Raw genomic sequence first — 24,145 nt, 5'->3', positions numbered from 1 at the left:
AATGAATTTATAAGCTGTTTCATGGGTGAGTGAGAGTTATTCCTTTCCTCAACAATTAATAAGGCAGAGAATGAGAAAGTAGGAATGCATTTTTTCCAGGAGGAATATAGCACCAGGGATCACACGGTCACTTAATCAGATGTGATGTGAATTGTATGCTGTGGCTTTAACAACCCAGCTGAACATCTATAGAAGATTTTGGACCAACCACCACCATCAAAACACAGAATATGGGGATAATTTTAAATTAAATTTAAATTTAATTTTAATTAAAGGATTATTCTATTCTATTCTATTCTAATTTTGGACCAATGGCGTCCATCCCTCTAGCAGTGATTCAGAGAATCCACATGGAGGCCCAACACCTTGTTAAGTGTACTCACACTAGGAGATCTGTAAGTCCAGGAAGTTTGACAACTGCAGCTGCTGCATTTCTTCTGTGTTTGTCTGTATCTCATCCTAAACTGTCAGAACTTTAAATAAGTCAATAAGGCAACTAAAGTATACTAAAATCTAACTGTCCCGTTAGCTTAGAAGCTCGTTTTTCTTGCTTTAGTAGCCGATATTTAAACAAAAACACTACAAATACTCAGCCTATGTTTGACTCTTATGCTAAGATTGAATGGACTGACTTCTCTCGCCTGCAGTAATCTGACTTTATGCTCCTTTTATTCAGCCAGGACGCTGACAGCAGCTTTCACACTGACATGGGCACTCGGAGCTTCCATTAACTGTAAACAGCTGGTTGAAGACATGCAATAACACTTAATAGCAGATGATTCACCGATTTCACAGGCAGCTGACTGAAGCAGAAGGTAACAGCTCTGTGCTGATAACTGTTATAAAAACAGGATTTAGTATCTGCGGCCAACCATTATCTTCCAATTATCCTGTGCTTTATTGTGTAAGACACAGATAGCCACTGAAGAAATGACATCATCCTGTGTGTCACTGTGATTACGGGAGCTATCGTCCATCCGGGACTGACTGCTATCATGAAACTCAGAAGATTTGTCGCGTGCCCTGAAATCGTACTCGGAGCTCCGTGTGGGCTCTGCGCCGACTCAGTGGCTCTGTCTCTACCTCTTTCATGCTTCACTGTGTACCTGCCGGCGCCCGTGATGCACAGCACAGTCGCAGTGCTTTCGCCTCGAAGGAGCTTCTGCGTTTCCTTAGAAGACCCGGTTACTCCGAGTCCCCGCTCTGTGAAATCCAGGCCAGAAAGAAATGGGTTCAGTTTCATGTTTCATTTCAGCTCTGCTCAAGTCTCACGTCTGCATTTGAAATGAAAGGTGGCTCAGCCGACAGGGACGCGCGGCAGCTTGATCTCTTTCTAGACGCTCCTCCCTTGACCTAATTCTCGCTACCTTGTTTGCATGTTCACTTTAAAGGCTCGCCGAAGGCTAGAATCAGTCTGAGTTTGTGCTCAGTGCTGCTGTAGTGATTTAAGTCATGCCAGTTCAACTACAAAGCAGTGTGCAATCAACAGTCTGAAGACGACATATTCAGCTTCTCCTTACGTTAAGTCATGTATACACTGCAGTACCGGTAAATGCTCATTAATAAACATGGACAAAAACTCCATATGAGCAAAAGCGTCATCGTGCTGCTCTAAATGCTCAGGTTTGTTTTCTTTAGTTTCAAAACCACTAAGCTGGTGTCACGAAAAGCAGCCAGGTCGTGTTTTGATGCTCAGCTCAAGGCGTGAAAACCCAGACTTCAATAATCAGCTGGTGATGCAACAATGGCTGCATCCATCTTTCATATATAAACGATATTTGGCTAGGGCACTTTTGTGGGAAAATCCTCTGCTGATTTATGTCTGCCACTTTTATGTTTCAAATTATATAATACTTTGTGAGAAAGGGCACACCGTCACATCAATACCACAAAACAATGGTGTAAAAGGAAGTTTGAATAAGTACAATGGTCCCTGTTCTGTTGTCATATGTTGGTCTTTGCAGCAGTGTGTTCTGTTATTAATGTGTATACATACATGTAACCCCCGCTGGCTCAATACAGCCAAACACTGCTCGACGACTAATCACTGTAGCCAGTCCAAAGACGGGAAATGCCAGATCCAGAAGCGGTTGCCCTTTAGGCTGTAGACTTCCTGAGGGATGTGCATGCCAGGAAAAATCACAGCAGCACGGCTCATAGCTCTGCCCCCTCCGAGTTCTTCTCTCATTAGCTGAAGACTAAGGCTCGCTATCTTTATTGTGGAATATGAAGTAATAGATTCAGATTTCAATTTAATTCAATTCATTTGTATTTATACAGCACCAAATCACAACAGCAGTCACCCAAAGATGCTTTATATTGTAAGGAAAACCCTACAATAATACATACAGAGAAAAACACTATGACCAAGCGCTTTGGCGACAGTGGGAAGGAAAAACTCCCTTTTAACAGGAAGAAACGTCCGGCAGAACCAGGCTCAGGGAGGGGCGGGGCCATCTGCTGCGACCGGTTGGGGTGAGAGAAGAAAGACAGGCAAAGAGACTGGCTGTGGAAGAGATTAATAACAAGTATGATTCAGTGCAGAGATTTCTGATGTGGATTTTTTCTGCGATACTTGTTTTTTACAGAAGAGTGTTTTGTGTTTTGAATGGAGTTTTCACAGGTAGCAGAGGGTCAGACAGTGGACTGAAATACAAGGAAAACTTGGCAGTACACAGCAAGTCTACCATCACAGATTTTTATATAAAATATTATGTAGCTTCATCCAATTTCTGGAAACAGGTATGCGTAACAAGAGAAGAAAATTCTTTTGTGGCTTTGATCTCTTGATGGTGGAAATCCTTGTTTTAAATATTTAAAATGTTCACAGCTTTCCTTTAAACTTCACAGGGTTTGAAACCAGATTCTCCTCTAAAGAGAGGAAACCTAAAGAAAACATCCAGCTCCAGATGCTGATGATAAATTAACAGTGTGATGATGAATTTCAGCTTGTATTCATTTTTTCTGCATAAAGTCAGTGAGTTTCTACCTAGTGGTTTTTTTTCATGTATTCTGATGAAGCTGACATTTGAGTCTCTCTGGGCTGCATGTGCAAAGATAAAGAGTGGAGTAGTAAAGTGTTTTTTTATGCTCGAGAACAGGATGAAAAGAGTGAATCAAGAGAACCTTACCTTTAAAAATAAAACACAAAGTTACATTATCAGTGCTGCAGGTTTTCAGCAGTCTTGCATTATTATCATTGGAGCTCATCTGTGTTTCATTTCTTTCTGGCTCAGATGTTTGGAGGTTAAGTGATGAACAGGTTTGCCAAGTGACGGCTTGATGTTTTAGTTAGCAGAGGTGTCAAACAAAAGGCCCGGGGGCCAGAATCAGCAAAGACCGGCAAAGACTCCAGTCTGGCCCACTGGGATGCCATTGGAAAATTTTAAACTTTGGACTTTCACTGGTATTTTCAGATGTTTTACAATCTTTGCTACTGATAAGTATAACCCCACCTCGGCTTTAAAAGGCTGACGGACAGCAGGTGGGTTGGTGGGCGGGGCATTCAACTTTGCAAACACAGTAACAAGGACTATAGGATTTTCAGGTGACCTCATTGTCAAGGTTAAAGGTCAAGTTTTCTGAAACTGTTTTAAACATGATAACCTGAGAAAGGATTTTCAAATTAAAACAGCATGAGATAATTATGTTTAAAAAGTCATCCCTGGGCAGCTGTTATGAAGGGGAAAGTATTTAAAGCAAACCCAAAGCATTTTTGTGTCACGTTGTAAACAAAATTTATTTCTGAAGTAAAGTTTGATCTATACCAGCCCCCTGGTACTTGCTGCGGTCAGCCATCATCCAGGGTCATTTTAGTTTGAAAAAGCACTGATTTAATCAGATCTGGATTCGTGCAGCTCAGAACAGAAACCACGCTCTAGTCTCTTCCTGTAATGATTTCTATCAGTTTACGGGTCAATAAGCCTTTTTGTTACTTCTGTGCTGCCTTGTTTATGCATTTTATGGCATTTACACCAAAATCACAGCGTGGACATAAAACACTCCCAGACCTGATCTGAGTTTGTGCTATAAAGCATCACAGCTGACTCTGTCTCTATTTAACAGGCGCATGGAGCATGTCGCATTCAGACATATCGTCTGTATATTTTTCCCACATAAATGAGCTGAGATTAGTCTGAAATTAACTGATGATAAAGTCTGCATACAGTCACCTCACCTGTCTTGGGCCTGGAGTGCGTAGCGGATGCTCATCAGCCAGTTTCCTCATTATAATGAAACCGCTCCAAATATGTTAATCATTTGACACGAAGGCCATGCGTTTTCATTCATATGCAAAAGATGAATTGTTGAGCTCAAGTTCAGTTTCAGCTCCAATCTCTTCACTGTGTGCTGAGAGCAAACAGGGCCGAGCTCACAGTCACTGTTCTCCGTTGTGGTTTTTATTATGCAGACAGAACTTTTCCTGATGCTTTTAGTTTGCACCTCATTTCCTCCTACCTGCTAGGTTTAAGTGCAAGCTCTTTCATTTCTGAAAAAACAAATGACATTTCAAGTGACAACTAGAAAAACAGTTCACAGTTTGCAGATAAGTAAATAGACTGTCAACAAGTCCACAGTTTTCAAGCTCAAAGGCAGGAACGGGGCCTATCCTTGGGTGAAACTCTCGATGTGCCGCTCGACGTTAACAGCCTAAAGTGTGCGAGTGAGATAAATCAAAGGAAACAATCTGAGCTGTGTGGCGGGTCAGAGCCCACGGAAAACACAATCTTGGCTTTTGCCTAGCTGCCCACAACAAAAATCTGAAGGAGATCCAGTGTGCTGTGCAGAGGCACAAGTAAAAGGCGAGGGAACAGGTCACAGAGGGAGCTAAAAATAGCAGCAGAACACAAGATACTCCAGAGGTGCACGAGAGTCAAGATTTTAGTCGGCCTCAAAGCACATTCGTCATTAAACAGAGGACTTCTCCAGAAACACATCTGAAGCCCGACGCAGTCAGACACGGTCGATAGTTCAGCTACACTTTGACTCTCGGCTGAATCCAGGAAAACACAAATAAGAAGGATTGTCGTCACTGTAATCTGAGGTTTACCTCAATACAGGCATTTCACCAATAAAGGCATTTCCAGCAAGAACCTCAGACTTTAAATTATAATTACGTTTTATTTATTATTAATTATAATGAATAATTAATAAAACGTTCACTCTGTGTTTGTGAGATGTGAGAATCTTTCATCTGACAGTAAAAAGTGATCTTGCTTCTCATGAATCATGAGGCACTGTCCGATAGACCTCTAAATTGCCGTCATTTATAAGCTCCAGGTAGCTCTGATTGGACTCACATTTGCATGTAATGATGGTCAGAGGAGCCCTGACATGAAACACAGAAGAAGAGGCATCCGCTAATGAAGGTGTTTGTTTGAGAACCTTCATTTAGAGACTGAAAATGAACGTTTAATGATCTCTCTGAGCACGATGGATGTCGCGCGTTAATGTGTTGAATGAAGCGAGATGAGGTGAGACGTTGGATCGGTCAGAATTGGTGAGACATGTTGAATTTGACTACGTCTCCATCATCATTAATGGCTGCCAGCTCCACAGGTTTCAAACACTTCAAAGGGTAATTTGTAATATGTGGCTACTTTGACTCACGGGTAATGATGGGTAGCTAATGTCAATGGGCCTGAGAAAATGACTCTGATCCTCATGTGTGACCTTCATCGCTTTTACCTTTGGAGCCAACATGTCGTCTACGTCAGGATGGGCCGTACAGCTTTTTGTCTTTTGCTCCCAGTTTGCTGAGAAAGAGTCAAAGTGGAGGCTGAGGTCATCGATAGAGAAAAAACACCAAAGGAGGACATGTGAGGAAGAGGTTAATTTCCTTTTTCCTACGAGCGATCCTTGATCCTTGTTACAATGACACTCAACAGCTTGTCACTGTAAGCTGCTGCAGTTTTACCCTTGAAGGAGGGAACTTAACTGTAGCCTTGAGTTTGTAACAATTTTTAAACCTCTGGGGACAATTTAATTTGTACCTTGATGCAAGGATACAAAAATGGCCCTTTTATAAAAAAAAGGTGCACAGTCTGCAGAGCAGTGTTATTGTTATTCACACAGACACTGACAGTGTGTCGATCTTTAAAACACTTTTCTAGCCTCACTGAAGCTTTATGTGCTAGCTTTATGCTAATTCACATTTTCAAGTGGACCCTAAAACTAATGTGTTTGAACTGAAACCCAGAACTAACTTGCTGTGAAGTGATGTTCTGCCAGTGATACAGAGTGTATGTCAGATTGTAATAAATGTGTCCCACATAACTTAAACCAGCGGTTCCCAACCCCCGGGCCACAGACCGGTCCGTGAGTCGTTTGGTACCGGGCCGCGAGAGTTGAGGCTCCGGTGTGAAATTTATGGTTTTCAGGGTTTTTATCATTTTTATCATTAACTCGGTTTCCCTGGGTCTTTCCCGTGTGTTATGAATAAATCTTCTTTTTTTGGTACTGATACTGATTTTGATTTTTGGTACTGATTTTATTTTGTTGTATTTATCTCACCTTAAAGGCCGGTCGTGAAAATATGTCGGACATAAACCGGTCCGTGGCGCAAAAAAGGTTGGGGACCGCTGGCTTAAACGATAAAACCTAAATATCTAAGAGTCAAATTTAGAAACCTTTTCTGGACCTTAAAAAGTACACATAGTTGCTTTGAGGTCGGACATTTAGTCCTTTATAGTTTGTGTTTCATGTTTGTGCATTTACACAGCCTGCGTGAAACTCTGTGTTTTACTCCAGTTTCAGCTCTGGTATGGGCTAATAGCCTTTAAATGAATAAGTAAATGATTCATCAGTTGTATCTTTTTGGATCTGCATGCTGGTGACCTCATGAAAGTATAATTAAAATAACTACAGAATAAATCCGGATGTACTGACCTCAGTGTTTCTACATTTGTAGATTTGGCCGTTTTCATAGTCAGACTGAAACGTCTGTAAGCAGAAATGACCTCACCCGAAAACCTTTGGGGGAAAAGCCTGTAATGATTCTAGTACACTTGATTTGCAGAGGATGAAGAGGGTTGCTTTAAAAAGAGAGTTATGGCAGCTTTTGACCTTGGATATATTTTAGTTAAAGGAAGGCCGAGTGAGACGGGAAGCGATGAAGTGGTAAATTAAAACCCGAGGAGACCCTTGTAAAGAAAGAGCCTTGCGCTGTTCAATTACCTTTTATAATAGTGCATATTAATGTCTTGCAGGGTTGTCTGGGGTGAGGGTTTAATGGAGTTTAACTTTGTTTCTGGAAAGTTTTGAAGGTTATAATAATAACAGGTGGAAATAAATGGTTGCGCATTTGCTCCGCTTGTATCCAAACCTTTGTTTTCTGTCCTTCATTTCACGATTTGCCATTTTGATTCTGTTTTCACGTCCCGCACATGAGTTACAGCTTTGTTATAATGCGTGCTTATTTTAAGAGCTTTGTCACCACTAACCCGAGTGCAAAGTGAACCTGCTGCAGGGGTGAATGGAAGATGCATGACTTGCTCTGAAGTGTCGGTCTGATAGCCGATGTTGCATTTTGGTCTTCCCTTTTCTTCCTTTTCCTTAACTTTCTTTTGTGTATGTACTGAATGTAACTGTGTGTCTGTTCTTCTTTTTCATTTGTAACTTGAATGAAACCAAAAGGGGGACAAGCAGGTTCATTCTATGTGCATGTGCTTTCCCTCTAGACTCTGGCTGCCCTAACGAGAAATTCGATAAATCTGCTTCCAAACCATCTCGCACAAGCTTTGCATGTCCACTCTGGTCCTGAGGAAATTAACAAGCGAATAGAGAGCGCCATCGACTTACGGAGTGGCGATAAGTTGAGAAGAGAGCATATCAAGCCTTTCTCACTGATGTTTAAAGACTCCAGCCTGGAAGAGAAGGTAGCTGGGGTTTTAGACAGATAACTGTTTTTTTCTTTCTCTCTCCCTCCTCATATCTTTTCCTAAATGACGACTTTCAGAAGCAAAACAATAACCAGCAATTTTTTATTGTCCCATCATGAGTAAGCTAAAGGCACATGAGGTACTACAGTGGGATTGCAGGAACAAAAAGACTGACATTTTGTATTTTACTGTCAATCTGAGTCAATTTAAGATTCCACAACTTTTAATGACTTAATAAAAAAAGTTGTGGTTTTTTGGGGGGAGGGGATACGATGCACTGCAAAATAGATTTAATGGTCAAGGATTTTCTTTTAGCTAAACACTTACTCATCTTTGTAGCAAATGGACTCTGAAGTGTGCCACCACAATAATTAATACAGCAGAACGTAGAGTGCAGAAGGAATGATTTCTATTTTTTAGGTTAAGACAGACGTTGGCATCGACCTGGATTTTCTCTGAAAGCTCTGAAATGACGGGACCTTTATTTAGCTTGTGTGTACAATATACACAGCATTTATGCTGTAAAGCAAAACAAGAAAACTGACGCCACAGAATATCTCTCAGACATCTAACCAACATCTAACCCCCCCGTAATATCAGGAACTACAAATAAAAAAACTCCTTCCTGTAGCACACAGGTAGTGTTTGGGATTTAGGCTTCATCACTCCTAAGGCTCAGTCACACTAGAGTAAAAGTAGGAGAAGCAACTTTCTTGCTTACCTCCTTCCTTACATTGGATTCTTTCTCCTCCACTGCCTGTTTGCAATTAGTTTGCTAGTCGATCGCTTTTGATTGCAAGATTGCGCAATTCACCTGCCTCCAGACTGACTGTAAATTATCACCCTCTAACTCATAAATGCAGACAGATGTACACATGTCAGTCTGCATCTCCTTGCAACAGGGAACACAACTTAACTAGCTGCCAACTGTTCCGCTTATACACCTTGGTTGTCAAGGCCCGGTGCCATTTTGCAGTTAAACTGCTGTCCTGTGGCAACTATGTTGCTATTTATGGAGGAATTTATGAACTTAACTGAACTCACTTCATCTTATTATAAGTTTATTGAAAGGTTTGAAGTTAGAATAAATAGAATAGAATAATCGTTTAATTGTCCCACAAGGGGAAATTTGGTTGTAACAGCAGTTGCTTTGAAGGCAGCAACTGATTGCAGTGAAAGTTGTTGCAGACCTCCTTTTATCTTCAAAGCAGCCACTGCAAGTTCGTTGCACATGGTCACAGTCATTTTGATTGTGCCATGGTCCCCAAACACTGTTTTGCCTCGTGTGGCTGTAGCATTAGCAAATGTGTTGCACATAGAGCTGGGTGTCTGATAAGTATATATCCTGCAGGAGCATATGCTGGGATGGTGGAGGGGTTCAAACAGCAGGCAGTGTTGCAAGGTAGCAGCAGAAATGACATGTCAAAATTTTCAGCTTAAAACTGGGAGGGTATGTTTGGCTCGTAAATGACTTTATAATCAGTCAATAATTAATGCATTTGAGTTATTCCATTATTATCCATAATTCCATTATGCAATTTAAATGAAAGAAAGTGAAATTAAATTCTTCTAATTAACTGTATTTTAGGATTCCTCTCAGGTTTATATGTTCAAACAAAACAGGTTAAAAATATACAACAATTAATTATTATTCTGTTGGCACACTTCACACTCCGTAATAACAACACAATCAGCTTCATCTCTAACATTACAGACTAACTCTGCATGGCATTAATATCTTCTGTGAGTTAATGTAACTATTATTCTCACACATCAAATACGTGTAACTGTGACTCATGTTTGACGTGCTTCAAATCTGATGAAGGATGTGAGATTTTTTTTCTTCGCCAAGCTTCAAAGCTGGATGAAACATGATGTTTGCCAACACCTGGAGTCCAGTTTCCACCTTCAGTTTACTCATGACCAAACGTCCATGCTGTGGACCCATTACCCTTTTACAGTCCTGTGGAAAAAGTTGACAACATATTCAACTCTTTTTTTTCTTTTTCTTTTTTTTTACAGGAGCACACTGCATTCACTAAAGGAAAACAGCATGACAGGAAAAAATAAGTTTTTTCTCAAAATCCTGACTTCCATATCCCATAACTGCAGCTGAACGTGTCATAATGATGAGATGTTTGAAATATTTATTTCTGTTAAATGTACTATATGTAATACTAGAGTGTCTACATTAGGATTTATTATTATAAAATTTTATTTATTGTTACTTTTTTAATCATCTGTGGTATGTCGTTTAATGTCGCTATTGTGTTAGAAACTACACAAAAAATTATTTACAATTCTATATAAGCAGTAGTGTCAATAGTTAAATGACCTTTGATGAATTAATCTGCATCATACCTTACCATTTAGCAGTTTGTGATTTTATTAATCTGAAAACAAATTTAAAGATATTTAAAAAGTGCTTTTGTTTTTTATTTCATCTTTAAAAGAAACAAACTCAAATACAAACATCTAAACGGGGTTAAACACAGCTGCCAGTTTTCATTGCCATTATCATGAGATATGGAAGTTGGAAAGTGTGTCTGTGTTTTCCCCCCTTTTCTTTAGTGAATGCAGTGAACTTCTGAAGCTTTTAGTCTCTTTTTACCCTATTTTTTGTTACATTACTGAGCTCACTTTGACCTTTAAGTTGACTTTCGTTTTGCTCCTCCTTCTTCACATTTGTGTTTCCCCTTGAATCTTACATTAAAAACTTTTTCCAAGAATCTATTATTATTATTATTATTATTATTATTATTATTATTTTAGTAAATGTGCAGTGATTTGCTGTTGGCCTCCCTCATCTTTTTTTGCCAAAGTTGTGACAAAACGTGAAGCATCCTCTTGCTAATTTCCCAGCACCCTTTGAGAAAGAGACAGAGCGAGGACGGGGCAGCGGGGGTTACAGGGTGGGAAGTTTTCAGTGAAACGATTCAGGGCAGTTTGGTCAGACTGGTGACTCAGGTCAAGTTATGTTCGTGTAACTCGACAGAAGCCACAGGATCAGAAAATTAAAATGTGTTAAATAAAGACTAAATATTTTTCAATTAAATATTTAGAAACAGTAAAGTATTTAGAAGCAATAATAAATATAGCTATCTGATGAGACAGTGAATACTACTCTTATGATTGTGCACTTAGTAAGCTAATTAGCATGAGTTATCTCAAAGACCAGGAGTAGGCTAGCATGGTGCTAGGCTAGTGCTAGCTTAGTGCTAGCTTGGTGCTCTCCAAAATTAAAAAAATATCTTCCAAGTGTTATGAGTAATTGTTATGATTAAAACAGTCAACTAGTGTTTTAATATCTCACTTTGTATACTTGTTAAACAGGCTAGCGTATCTCTTCCTGTTTTAGTGTAGCAGCTAAGCTAGTCTTCTTATTTAAGAGAACAGGTCATTTTATCAAACATTAAGAAAATTCTTGAACCTTTGGTCAGGTCCAAATAGTCTGAAGGTTTCTTCACAGCTCTGGATTATTTACATTGATTGCTAGCATAACTATACCAGGTTTCAGAATATAAAAATTAGAAAGTAGGTCTATAAGTTTTTAAGAATACTGTAAAATACAGAGAAAAAAGTAGGAGAAAGTCAAAAAGACAAAAAGGTTGAGGCTTTTAGAAATCCTTATTAGAGTTTTTTATTTGGTTGAGTTGTTAGCATTGATACTTGAGGACTAAAAAGACATTTGAAAGAAAAAGTTAATTAATTTGATATTATTCCTACTCTAAATATAGTAACCATTTGAAGTCCCACCTGAGTTTTAGCTTTGCAGTCTGCTTATTTTGACACGGCGTGCATCGTTTTCGTCTCTGACTCTGCTAAAAGCTAACAGCTAGCATTGTGCTTGTGAGCTTCGCACCTTCCCCAGGACCCCACAGCTAACCCACCAGCTCCTGTCTCTCTCTAACGCTTGTGTTTGAACTGTGGCATGCATCTGTGGCAGTGCACTGGCGTGTTTGAGTTGCATTTTGATGTCTTCTCTGTTTGTCTGAAAACTTGTTTCTCCGTCTTCCCCTCACCTGCTCCTCCTCCTCCGTCTTCTTTCTCTTTTTCTTCTCTTCACTGTGCAGTATTCACAGATGAGGGACGAGGTTTTCAAATCCAACCTGGTGTGCGCCTTCATTGTGCTCGTCTTCATCACAACCATCCAAAGCCTGCTACCCTCTGCCAGGTAAGAGAGCAGATATTCAATAAAATGATCATTTCAAAATGCACAATCTTTTAATTCTGCATGTGTAGCAGCTTTTGCATCTTCAGTGTAAAATAAGAACTTCCCTGACCCTCTTGGTTGCGTCTAAGACACTGGGGACTAATTTTTATGTGGGTGTAGCACTAAAATCCAATGGATACACTGTTTATGTTTGCTCCTGAGTTCCTTGCTTCAATACCTCTCTTCTGGTCCCAACATCACCAGTGAACAAACGGGACTGGTCCAATGAGACTTGAAATGCTGTCAGGGCAAGCTTGGGTCAACATCAGGGTTGGGAACCCAAGGTTTCATTCTTTCTGTTCACAAATGTAATAAGTATTTTTTTAGTGCTTTTGGGAGGATGACAAATTTGTTTGAATTATATTTACACAAATTGTAACTTACAACAAGCTATGTGTTGTTAAAACACATAACTTGGATGAAAACCATTTTTTTTGCTCTGATGGTTGGTTCTCTCCTTCCCATTGAGTGTTTGGGCAGTGGGCTCCCACATGCATTTGCTCTGTGACAGAAAGTGGCAGTTTAACCTTTTATGCAGCATATGTAAATTTTAGCTAGCTGGCTAACAGTAGCTTCTTTGCTTACTAATCTTATTCTTAGAAAAATGCCGTGTTCCAATTCCCTCAGAAGACTGATGTGACTTGTTGTGTTCCAGTAGGAAAGTCCTAAAGGCACCAAAAGCAGGATTTGTATTGGTTCTTGGTGAATTCGAGACGTTCATGAATTGCTAGCAGTATAGCACAATACTTGACTCTGTGTGCTTAAAATCACCGCTGCAGCACAGTCATGGACGGAGCGCATATGGATTATTTAGTGAGTCGCAAATGCAAAACAGTAGATTAGAGATTACAGGTTGTCGCCATCTTGAATTGACTTTCCGAGTTAGAAATCCTAGCTGGTGGGCTGTTCCAGATGGAAATCCTGGGGAACTTGGAAATTCTGACATTAATCTGTAACGCACCAAAATCATATCAGAGAGGAAATACTAGCTGTCCAGTATGTTCCATGGTGCTTGTTTATGTGTAAAAACATTGGTTCTTGTTGAGGCTGGAGGCTATTCTAAAGGTCATAGGGTGAGAGGCAGGGTACACCCTGGACAGCTCACTGGTCTATCACATAACAAAACCCGACCTGTGTAGCCTTAGTATATGGGTTAGCATTCTCTGCTGCACGCAGCTGTAGATGCTCATGTCATCTGTGAGAGGTAAAGGACTTGGGTTGAGTGGACAGATTTAGGTTGTATTTTAAATGTAAAGGTTGAGGTTTCCTTTTTTTTCATCATGTCAGAGGTTTAGAGGGTGGGGGTGGAGTGGGTTAGGTGAAGGAAAGAAGGGAAAGGAGGCAGAAAAAGAAACAGCTGCGTTATAAGCGTATCTTGCCTTGTGTCGTCTCTGTGACTCTGGCTGTGAAGGAAATCTTGTGTGACCAGGTCAGCTCGAGCAGAATCACAAGCTTTTAATGAAGCTCAGCCGAGGAGAACAGAGTAAGGTAATGCCAACTGACAATCTGAAAGCCGCTTTGATACCTGTCTGCATTTATAGAACAACAGCACACAAGCTTCACTAAATACAAGAATTCTGCAGGTTTGTGTTGTCCTCGGACTCTCTAAGGAAATATTCCCCTGCAATGGTGCTGCTTTCAGGTCCTTATATAAATCATCATTAACTCACGTGAATGAAAACCAAACAAAGAACCAGAGTCATAGCTGAATATCTGGTCAGTGTCCAGATCTCAGTGTAAGTTTAAGCATTATAAAAACTCCTACCTTAAAAAAGAATTGGTTGCACCGGACAAAAAAGCAGCTGCCATTTTTATTCGGTTAGCGTTGGCCTGTGTTGTGTTATTCTGTAAGAGCACCACATACGTTTTTAGTAATTTGCCCGTTTTAGTTCAGTGGTGTGCCTTGTTTTCCAAAAATACACCTACTCTGTGCTAATAGCGAGCCTTCAGTGTTCAGATGTTCGTGCAGTAGATGACCATATGGAGCTATAATTGATAAAAACAAAACCGAATACACCAAAGCCAGAGTGAAAAGTGAAAGCAAAAGTCATTTAATTGATGTTTGATGTGATGGAGATACTTTTCCAGCAGGTGACACCTTTTAAAACCTTTACCAGTGTGTGTGTGTTGTGATGCTTTCACATGTGTGGTCCTGTTTAATCTTACTTTTCCTTTTTGCTGTAAAAAGGAAAATGAGTTCTTTAATGAGGCGCCTGGTTAAAAAGGTTAAAGTGGCTCACTGGTGTTAGTGTTCGATCATAGATGATGAAGCCGGTGATTGACGGTGGTCAAAGTAAATGCTTATAATTCATCAGTCGAGGTGATTTTTACCTCATTTCCCTATTGATGCATTCAATTGTTATTATTATGAGATCCATAATAAATTGAATTTGCCTTGCTAAGGTTTCATGTTACATACATGTGTATGTGGAGTGACTACACTTATCTATCATCATCATCAACATCACATGAGAGAAAACAGAAGCAGGACATTTCTGACTGAAAGGGAGAAATAAACTCTGTGTGTGTGTGTGTGTGTGTGTATTCATATCTTTGTGGGGACCAAAAATTGGAAGTTTACTGTACTTGTGGGGACCAACAGCCCTTATGGGGATGTGGTTTTAGTGTCAGGGTTACAATTGGTTATGGTTAGGTTTAGTGTAAGAGTTAGGCATTCATGTTTCATGGTTAGGGTAAGGGGCTAGAGAAAGCATTATGTCAATGTCCCCAAAGATATAATTACCCGACATATGTGTGTATGTGTGTGTGTGTGTGTGTGTGTGTGTGTGTGTGTGTGTGTGTGTGTGTGTGTGTGTGTAAGAGAGATTTTTTTAGGCCACACGTTGTACATTGTGGAGGTGGACAGTGCCACTGAGTGCACACTAACATTAACCTCCTCTGCATCCCGCCCAAGTGGCAGCGCTATCAGTCATCTGTGATCCCACATTGGGCTGTTAGGAGTTTAGAGCACATTTCCCAATCCTAATTGGTATTAGGATATTGGTGATAGCCCTGCGGCAGACTGGAGACCTGTCCAGGGTGTACCCTACCTCTCGCCCTAACACAGCTGGGATAGGCTCCAGTGGCCACTGCGACCTTGAAAAGGATAAGCGGAAGCGAATGGATGGATGGATGTAAAATTTGTTATTACATAAAAGAAGACCCCAGACCTGTTGTGCCATCTGTTGATATCTCATAATACAATACATTTGAAGTTTTGGACATACATAATATTTTTTTGTTTCTTCAGACTGTATTTTTCACTTAACCCTTCATGCATGAATTATGACAATCTCAATCAGGATTTCTTCTTCAGTACTTTTATTTATCTTTAGGTGTGAAAAGATGAATAAAAATTCATCCGCTTTATCCGGGGCCAGGTCGCGGGGGCAGCAGCCTAAGCAGAGAAGCCCAGACCTCCCTCTTCCCAGCCACCTCCTCCAGCTTATCCGGGAGAACACTAAGGTGTTCCCAGGCCAGCCGAGAGATATAATCTCTCCAGCATGTCCTGGGTCTGTTCCGGGGGCCTCCTCCCAGTGGGACAAGCCCGGAATACCTCACCCAGGAGGTGCTCAGGAGGCATCCTTGTCAGATGCCCGAACCACCTCAGCTGGCTCCTTTCGATGTGGAGGAGCAGCGGCTCTACTCTGAGCCCCTCCCAGATGGCTGAACTTCTCACCCTATCTCTAAGGGAGAGACCAGCCACCCTTCGGAGGAAGCTCATTTCCGCCGCTTGTATCCGCGATCTCGTTCTTTCGGTCACTACCCACAGCTCGTGGCCATAGGTGAGGGTAGGGACATAGATCGACCGGTAAATTGAGAGCTTCGCTTTTACACTCAGCTCCCTCTTCACCACGACGGACCGGTGCAGCGTCCGCATCACTCTGGCCGCAGCACCAATCCGTCTGAGATTCTGAGGCCACCGAAGTGAAAGCCTTCCGCCACTTGGCTGCGCCTAGAAATCCTGTCCATAAAAATTATGAACAGAATCTGTGACAAAGGGCAGCCCTGGCGGAGCCCATCACCCACCGGGAACGAGTCCGACTTATTGCCGGCAATGCGAACCAAGCTCTTGCAACGGTTGTATAGGGATCCAATGGCCCGTAGCAATGGGCCAGACACCCCATACTCCCGTAGCACCTCCCACAGGACACGGGACATGGTCGAATGCCTTCTCCAAGTCCACAAAACACATGTAGACTGGTTGGGCAAACTCCCATGCACCCTCAAATATCCTTGAGAGGATAAAGAGTTGGTCCAGTGTTCCGTGACCAGGACGAAAACCGCATTGTTCCTCCTGTATCTGAGGTTCGACTAGCGGACGAACTCTCCTTTCCAGCACCCTGGCATAGACTTTCCCAGGGAGGCTGAGGAGTGTGATCCCCCTGTAGTTGGAACACACCCTCCGGTCCCCCTTCGTAAAGATGGGGACCACCACCCCGGTCTGCCAGTCCAGGGGTACTGCCCCTGATCTCCACGCAACATTGTAGAGGCGTGTCAACCAGGACAGCCCTACAACGTCCAGAGCCTTCAGGAACTCGGGGCGGACCTCATCCACACCAGGGACTCTGCCACCAAGGAGTTGTTTAACTGCCTCAGTGACCTCGCCCCCGGAAATTTGCAGGTCACCCCCCTCATCCCCAGACTCTGCTTCTTCCTCGGAAGACGTGTCAGTGGGATTAAGGAGGTCCTCGAAGTATTCCTTCCACCGCCCGACAATTTTCTCAGTCGAAGTCAGCAGCGCTCCGCCAGCACTATATACAGTGCAGGTAGAGCACCGCTTTCCCCTCCTGAGACGCCTGACGGTTTGCCAGAATCTCTTCGAGGCAGTCCGAAAATCTTTTTCCATGGCTTCTCCGAACTCCTCCCACACCCGAGTTTTTGCTTGAGCCACTGCCCGAGCCGCGTTCTGCTTGGCCTGTCGGTACCTGTCAGCTGCCTCCGAAGTCCCACAGGCTAACCAAGCCTGATAGGACTCCTTCTTCAGCCTGGTGGCTCCCTTCACCTCTGGTGTCCACCATTTGGTTCGGGGATTACCACCACGACAGGTACCAACCACCTTGCGGCCGCAGCTCAATGCAGCAGCTTCGGCAAAAAGTATTTTTATTCGGCATGAATAAAAATACTTAAGAAAAAAATCCTGATTGAAGTTGTCATAATTCATGTATGAAGGGGTTAAATAACAATAATTACAATGAAACACATCACACATCTATAGTAACATTAAACAACCAGTGGGTGGCAGGGTATGGAGTGACACATCAGTGTCCAATGTAGTGGTTTATGTGCAAGTATACCATCAACACTGACACAAATACAAGAAAACAGCCTTTGAATAGCTGTCCACTGTAGTGAGCACTATGCGTGAAAGGGTTAATGTTACCATTTTTCACAAGCTTATTGAAATGCATCTCAGTAAGCTCGTGACATAAAGAAAACAAAACATCATCCATGTATCCAATTCCTGGTCACATTGGTGCTGTCCCAGCTCTTATATGGCGAGAGGTGGGTACACACGGGCAGCACACCAGTCTGTTGCAGACTGACAGTTACACATCAAGCTGATTTAGAATCACCAGTTCATCCAACATGCGTGTCTCTGGACCGTGGGAGGATGCAGAGAGAGCAGACACGGGGAGAATGTGCAGACTCCACGCAGAGAGCCCCCAGCCAGCCTGTGAGGTCAAACCTGGGACCGTCTCACTATGAAGCAACAGTGCTAGCAACTGCACCACTATGCTGGGCTCACAATTAAATATATTCAAATTATTCTTTAAAAGTCAGCTTTATTAGCTGTTCAAATAAAGACTAGTCCTAAGCTGCAGTGTCCCACTGGCATATTTATCATTGTGTTTTTGCAGCATGGTAACCATGGTGATCCAGTTCTCCGTCCTCATCATCCTCCATTCCTGCCTGGTCCTAGTTACGACAGCGGAGGACTACAAGTGTCTGCCTCTGGTCCTGAGAAAAGCCTGCTGCTGGATAAACGAAACCTACGCGGCACGAAACGTCATCATTTTCGTCTCGATCCTCATCAACTTCCTGGCAGCCATGATCAATATCGTGAGTTCTTTATTTATTTTTTTAGATATATTATTTAAAACATGGGGTCAATGTCTGTCTGCAAAATAACTGTCAGAATGCATCAAATATGGAAATGCTACATGGTTAGTACCGTAGCATTTCTTCATACTTTGGGCAACAGGACAGTGTGTGTGCGATTTTTCTTTTTAAGTGTGTGTTTGTGGTAATGAAGAAACATTTCACCTACTTCAATAGCATGGCTGCTAAAATGTATTTTAATGGGTTAATTAAATATGGAGCTTCATGAAACAGAGGAATATGATGTAGGCATCTAGACATGGCTGATTTGATGGATGGTCTGCAGTACCTCAATCCATCCAGTGGGGTAAATACAGACTACAAACTACAACACTTGACTTTGTACTTGTTGGAAAGCACAGTGGTACGACATTTAATGCCAGTTGAGAATTCCGTTCCAAATATTTTCAATAAGATTGAGGTCTGGACACTAGCTAGAGTATTTGGATCATTCGGATCTCCTTTGTTACCTTGGTGGTGTGTTTTTCGTCACTGTCATGCTGCAATACTGATCCATGACCCATCTTCAGTGTTCTGGCTGAGGGAAGAAACTTCTTGTCAAAGATTTTATGCCACATGACTCCGCCCATTGTCATCCTGTACTCTTAGCAGAAAAACAGCTCCAAAGTGTGTTTCCACTCCCATGCTTGGCTGCATGTGTTGGGTTGAGTTGATGCCAAAGAGCTCGACTTTGGTTCCATCTGACCACAGCTCTTTCTGCCAAGCCTTCTCTGAATCATTCAGATGTTCACTGCCAAACTTGGGACAGACCTCTACATGTGCCTTCTTCAGCAGGGGGCATATGGGAACTGCCATAGTCTGTCATCAATGGTGTTCTTGGTGACTGTGGTCCCAACTACTTTCAGATCATTAACAGGCTCTTCCTGAACCTTTGGTTGATATTCTGTCTTTCTCCATTAAAATTAAAGACTTTGTTTCTATGTGAATGAGCAAACTTACAAATTCAGTAGGGGATGAAATAATTACTGTTTAACACCATGCATCGCATTTTCTTATTATTTTAATCAACTAGGAACATCCTTGTTCTCGCTCTGTTGTTGTAATTTATTAATTTAATTTTTGAAATATATATATTTTTTTAAAAAGAAGCTGCTAACGTACGTTGGAGATAAAAGCAACGAGCATAAAATATTCTGCAATGAAGTAACCCACTCAACTGCTTAGTTTGTAAAGTTGTTTATTTGTTCAGTTGCTTTATTTAGTCAGATTTTAATTACCTACACATCCACATTTCCCCCCCTTCTGTAAGAATCCTGTGTTGCTGCTAATTCAACCCTTCAGGTCTTCTTCAGTTATTCGTGTCAAACTGAACTGCATCACTCCTTGTGTGCAGGAGAAATTTGGTGTTTTCCTGCAGCTGAAATCAGCTGTTGATTTCTCACACAACTATCTTGAAATATTAAAAGCGTGATGGAAATTCGTCTGAAAGGGAATGTGGGGTATTTTTATGCAGATCCTGCATCATTTAAAACTGTACAACAACAGTAATCCACCCTGTTGGTGTCCCACAGCTGTGGTGCGACTTCGACAAGTCCAGTACCTTCAGGAACCAGACGTACAACGAATCGGCCTCCATCCCAGACATCTGCTTCTACCCAGAGGTACAAACTAAATGAGGTGTCTGAATTTTGCAGTCAGGTCCATCTGTTGTGTCTTTTTTTTTCTTCCCACTTGTGCGACAGCGGCAAACTGATGAATTAAACATCCTCGACATCTGCTCGCGCCCAGAGGGAGGTCTCGCCTCAGACAACGCTACGACTGATGGAGCCATCAGAACGTCACGCAGAAAATATCCATTATGTTGTTTTGCTCACATAATATGCAGCTGATTGATGAACTCAATAAGGGAGCCACATTTTTATAGCTCCGAGCTCGGGTTGACTCATGTATTGTTGCATGTATACATCATAAATGTATTTCCTCCTGAGGCTCGTGCGTGCAAATAAGACCTATTTTACACACATAAAGAAGAGTTATTGACTTTGTTTTAGGTCGCACCAGACTCCAATATTAAATTAGACAAAAACTGATGTCTGTGCCAAGTCAGAGGCTTTTGGTGCAGTGAGTGGGCTGTCAGATATTTCATTTTTATAAAAGGGCACTTTACCAACTTTACACGTAACGGCCAGTCGACTCATTCTCATCTTGTGATAATGGAGGTTTAATGTGGAGGAGCTAATGAGTTAATAGTGATGCCGTAAATGTTACTTCAGTTTGGAGACGGAAGATTGGCAGCAGGAGGTTTGTGTGCAGGCGAGGGAGTCCACCAGTGAGGACAAAGGTAAACACAGAATGTTTTGTGGGGTGAAGAGTCAGGATGATTTCTGCAGCTGCAGCAGTCTGTCTCTTATTAATTAAGTAAAAGTGTTACACACGTCACTCTAAGTGCTAATGCAGGCATGCTAACAGGTATGCTTGCTTTAGTTTGTTTGCATGATAATACAAAATGTGTCCCTATTCATAAAATCTGTTCATAAAATTCCAGCTTGCCCAGTCTCCCCTTCAAGTTTGTCTCTTGTCAGATCTCTGAACCATGTCAAACGCCTCAGATTTTCAATAAACTCCAAACTGTTATCCATCACAGATCACTCTGATCAACCTCTGCACCACATGCTAACATCCACTATAATACAGTATAGATATCTGGCAGAGATTCACCTGTCACTTATTGTTATTATTATAATTAATAATATTATTATTATCATTATTATTTGCCACTTGCCCTGTGAGCCCGCTCAGCTGGGATAGGCTATGGCTGTCCCAGCTGAATGGGCAGATGGTGAGTGGAGACATTTTCAGTGCACTGTGGGCTACGGCTATTGCACTGCAGTTCATTCAGAGGTCATTTCCTCTAAATGTTTCCCCTCAGATGCTTCAGGACTTTACAGTAGTACTGTGCTTTGAAAGTCTGACCCTGAGGGATGAATTCAAGGTGCATAACTTTATGAAAAAAAAAGAAACCACATTGTGCATCATGTGTTGATCATGCTTCTCACTTGAATTATAGCGATGACACTTGAGTCAGCTTTACACAGAACTTCATATCTGCACAAGGTTAGGTCATGGTTTCCTGCAATGTATTACAAAACTACCCCACTCTACTACTACTGAGGATTCTCACACATGTAAAAATCGGCTTGGAGAAAACTGAAGAACCAGGAAAATGTTATACACCTTTTTTTTATATATACTGTTTGTTCAGATGACTGGATGTCCGTCCACTTATGTCCACTTTGGTGTGTTATATACATATAACACATCTATACGGTCTCATCTTCCTCCTTTTCCTTCTGCTCTATTGAGCTGCTCACATGCAGCGCTTCACTTTTCTGTCTGTGCTGGCACAAAATTATTGCACCATCAACATTATGGGAGGTCGGCAGAACCTCAAGAATGGAGTGAAAAATAAAATCCAGCCGAATCACAACGTCTTCTGCTCCTCCTCAGCAGCCACCAGGTCAAACAGCTTTCCAGTCTCAAATCCCAGTTGCAAATGGTCCAAATGGGACTTCTGTGTTTAAGAAAAGCAGGAGCCCTGAAAGAAGTAGAGCGGTCCATGAGAAGATGACTTTGAATGGATATTGATCAAATTTAAATCAGTTATGTTTTTCATGTTCATCTGCAGAGTCGTGGAACTTTTTAAGCTTGTGTTTGTTAACAGATATTTAACACTGAGTGCAGCTGCGGTTGATTGGAGTGTCATGTTTTACACAGTCCAGCTGTCGAATTTGATGCAGACATTTTTAAATACGTTATTGTTCAGATGAAGTTGACCATGCGTTTTAATTTTTCACAGTATTTTGTATTCACGGGAGTGCTGGCGATGGTGACGTGTGCGGTGTTCCTGCGACTGAACTCCGTGCTGAAGCTGGCGGTGCTGCTGGTGATGATCGCCATCTACTCGCTGCTGACCGAAGCCTTCTACACGTCGCTGTTTGTTCGCTACGACACCGTCCACCACAACACAGAGTGAGTGCTTAGTGGAGGACATCCTCATATATTAAATGCACTGTTTGTCTTTTTTGTTCAGGTGAGGTTTTATCCTAAGAGCAGTTTGTCACGGTCATGTGTCACGGCTCGGTGACCCAGGGGTTTGTGTTATTATTAATCTTTGATTTCCTCATGGTTTATCACTGCTAGTGTTTAGCTTTTGTTTATGTGCCTCCCTGCCTTCCTGCCCCACATTTCAGGTCTCTTTGTTCTCTGTCATCCTTACCTCTGTGTTCGTGTGTTTCCTGTTTTACTTTGAAAGTCCGTGTCCTATGTCAGTGTATTCTGCTTTGCTTCGTTTGTCTTCTTGTGTCAGATTACCCCCAGCTGTGCTTCCCTCCTGTTTTCCATTCCATTACTCCCTGGTGTATTTAAGCCCTGTTTGTTCCTCTGTCTGTTGTTGCATTGTACCGTCATAATGCTGTGTGTTGTCTCTGGGCTCCTGATTTCCATTGTTACCTCCTGTCAGCTCTTAGTTCCTTTGTTTCTATTTTCCTAGTTTTCTGAGTCTTAGTTTTCTAGCTTCTAGTTTTATGTTTTGCTTCTTGTATTTAGTTTTGGAGTTTTTTCCAGCGAGTAAAGCTGCCGCTTTGAGTTTAGCTTTTTGTGTTTGAGTCCTGCGTTTGGGTCCTCATCCTGCCTGCCACACAGCCTAACCACGACAGAATGTGCCTGATGCCATGTGCAATCGACTACTGGTTAGATTTAAAAAGTCCTGCTATCACTAAGTTGAAACTATCAAGGCTAAAACTGTTTTTTGTAGCAGGCTGTAGGCATGATTATATCTGCTGTAAGGCCGGACAGTTTCATATGGGAACCTCTCTGCATTGACTTGCGTTTGTAGCCAGCCTCTAGTGGACATTAGAAGAACTGCAGTTTTTGGCACTTCCGCTGAGGTGCCTGCTTGTGTCAAGGTTCAAATCAAGAAGCTCCATGTGTTAGACAAGGCAGGCGAATGTGAGGAAATGTGACCAAAATATTAGGAAGGACCTGCTAAAACAAGCTAACAAAACCAAACTTTTGGGAGATTGATTTTGAAGTCCTTTGGGGAAATGACAGAAAATCTCAGGGGAAAAGAAAGTAAAGCCCAGTTTAGCCAGTATTGTTTGCTCCATATGTAGAAATCACACATATTCCTTCTTTTGTAAAAAACAACAACAAAAAACACAGATCTGTTACTAACAGCATTTTTATGTTCATTTTTTTTCCTTTTACATATTGTTTAAATGTCTTTAATGACATATATTACCAACAAATAAATGCATTTGATTAATTGAGTATTTTGCCTGTAAAAGTTAAATATTTCTACAGCCATATCTCAATGACAATGAAATGAACTCAGAGATACATTAACGTATACCTGCATTAATCATCATCATTTTCAGTTTTAAATCTTTAATTTTATAAATAGATCAAAAATGCACACACTTTGACATATATAAAGAATTAGTTTAAATGAGCCTCTTTCTTGTAAAAAGCCTGCTTATTTACAGAAGAGAATCCCATCCTGGCCCGACTCCTTTAGCTTGCCTGCTTTTTCATCTCCGTGACATGCCGGCTGTGTGTTGTGGGCGTGAGTTGATTTACTTCAAAGTGCTTGAAGTTTTCCAATCTTTGTGTTGTTTCTATCGTAAGTGTGCCTCTAAACTTTAAAAAGATGATTATTTCTACCAAAATATGCACCGAGTCGTGAGCTTGTGTTTGTTTATTTGTGGGTGTTAGAGAATCTAAAGCTTTGTATTTGTTTTCCTCTGGCATCACTGCACACTAAAGGCTGCACGCTACATTTTGCTGTCACAAGCTGATCCTCGGCAGCGAAAACAAACGAGCTGTTATTTTTCGCTTGTTTTGAGATTCTGGCTCCTAACTCGTTGTAAAGTGCCTGGAGCTCCGTCTCCACATCTCTCTGAGCTGTTGATCCTCAGCGAGCCTCAGATCA

At 41.6% G+C, this 24,145-nt stretch overlaps 1 protein-coding gene across 2 annotated transcripts in view; it reads left to right on the top strand.

Moving 5' to 3' along the window:
* The window catches only part of adcy8 (adenylate cyclase 8 (brain)), a 133,903-nt gene that overhangs the window by 78,021 nt on the left and 31,737 nt on the right, over positions 1-24,145 (top strand). Inside the window, exons 8-12 of one of the 2 annotated variants that reach the window (XM_063462076.1) lie at positions 7,680-7,877; positions 11,954-12,054; positions 17,955-18,156; positions 19,728-19,817; positions 22,013-22,185. In XM_063462076.1, the coding sequence (XP_063318146.1) occupies positions 7,680-7,877; positions 11,954-12,054; positions 17,955-18,156; positions 19,728-19,817; positions 22,013-22,185 (764 nt within the window). The remainder of the gene's footprint in view (positions 1-7,679; positions 7,878-11,953; positions 12,055-17,954; positions 18,157-19,727; positions 19,818-22,012; positions 22,186-24,145) is intronic. The other variant, XM_063462077.1, reaches the window with a different exon arrangement.

The sequence above is a fragment of the Pelmatolapia mariae genome, linkage group LG18 (genome assembly GCF_036321145.2).
Source record: "Pelmatolapia mariae isolate MD_Pm_ZW linkage group LG18, Pm_UMD_F_2, whole genome shotgun sequence".
NCBI classification, from domain to species: Eukaryota; Metazoa; Chordata; class Actinopteri; order Cichliformes; family Cichlidae; genus Pelmatolapia; species Pelmatolapia mariae.
Note: the sequence above shows the minus strand (reverse complement) of the source record. Positions and strands in the feature narration are given on the sequence as shown.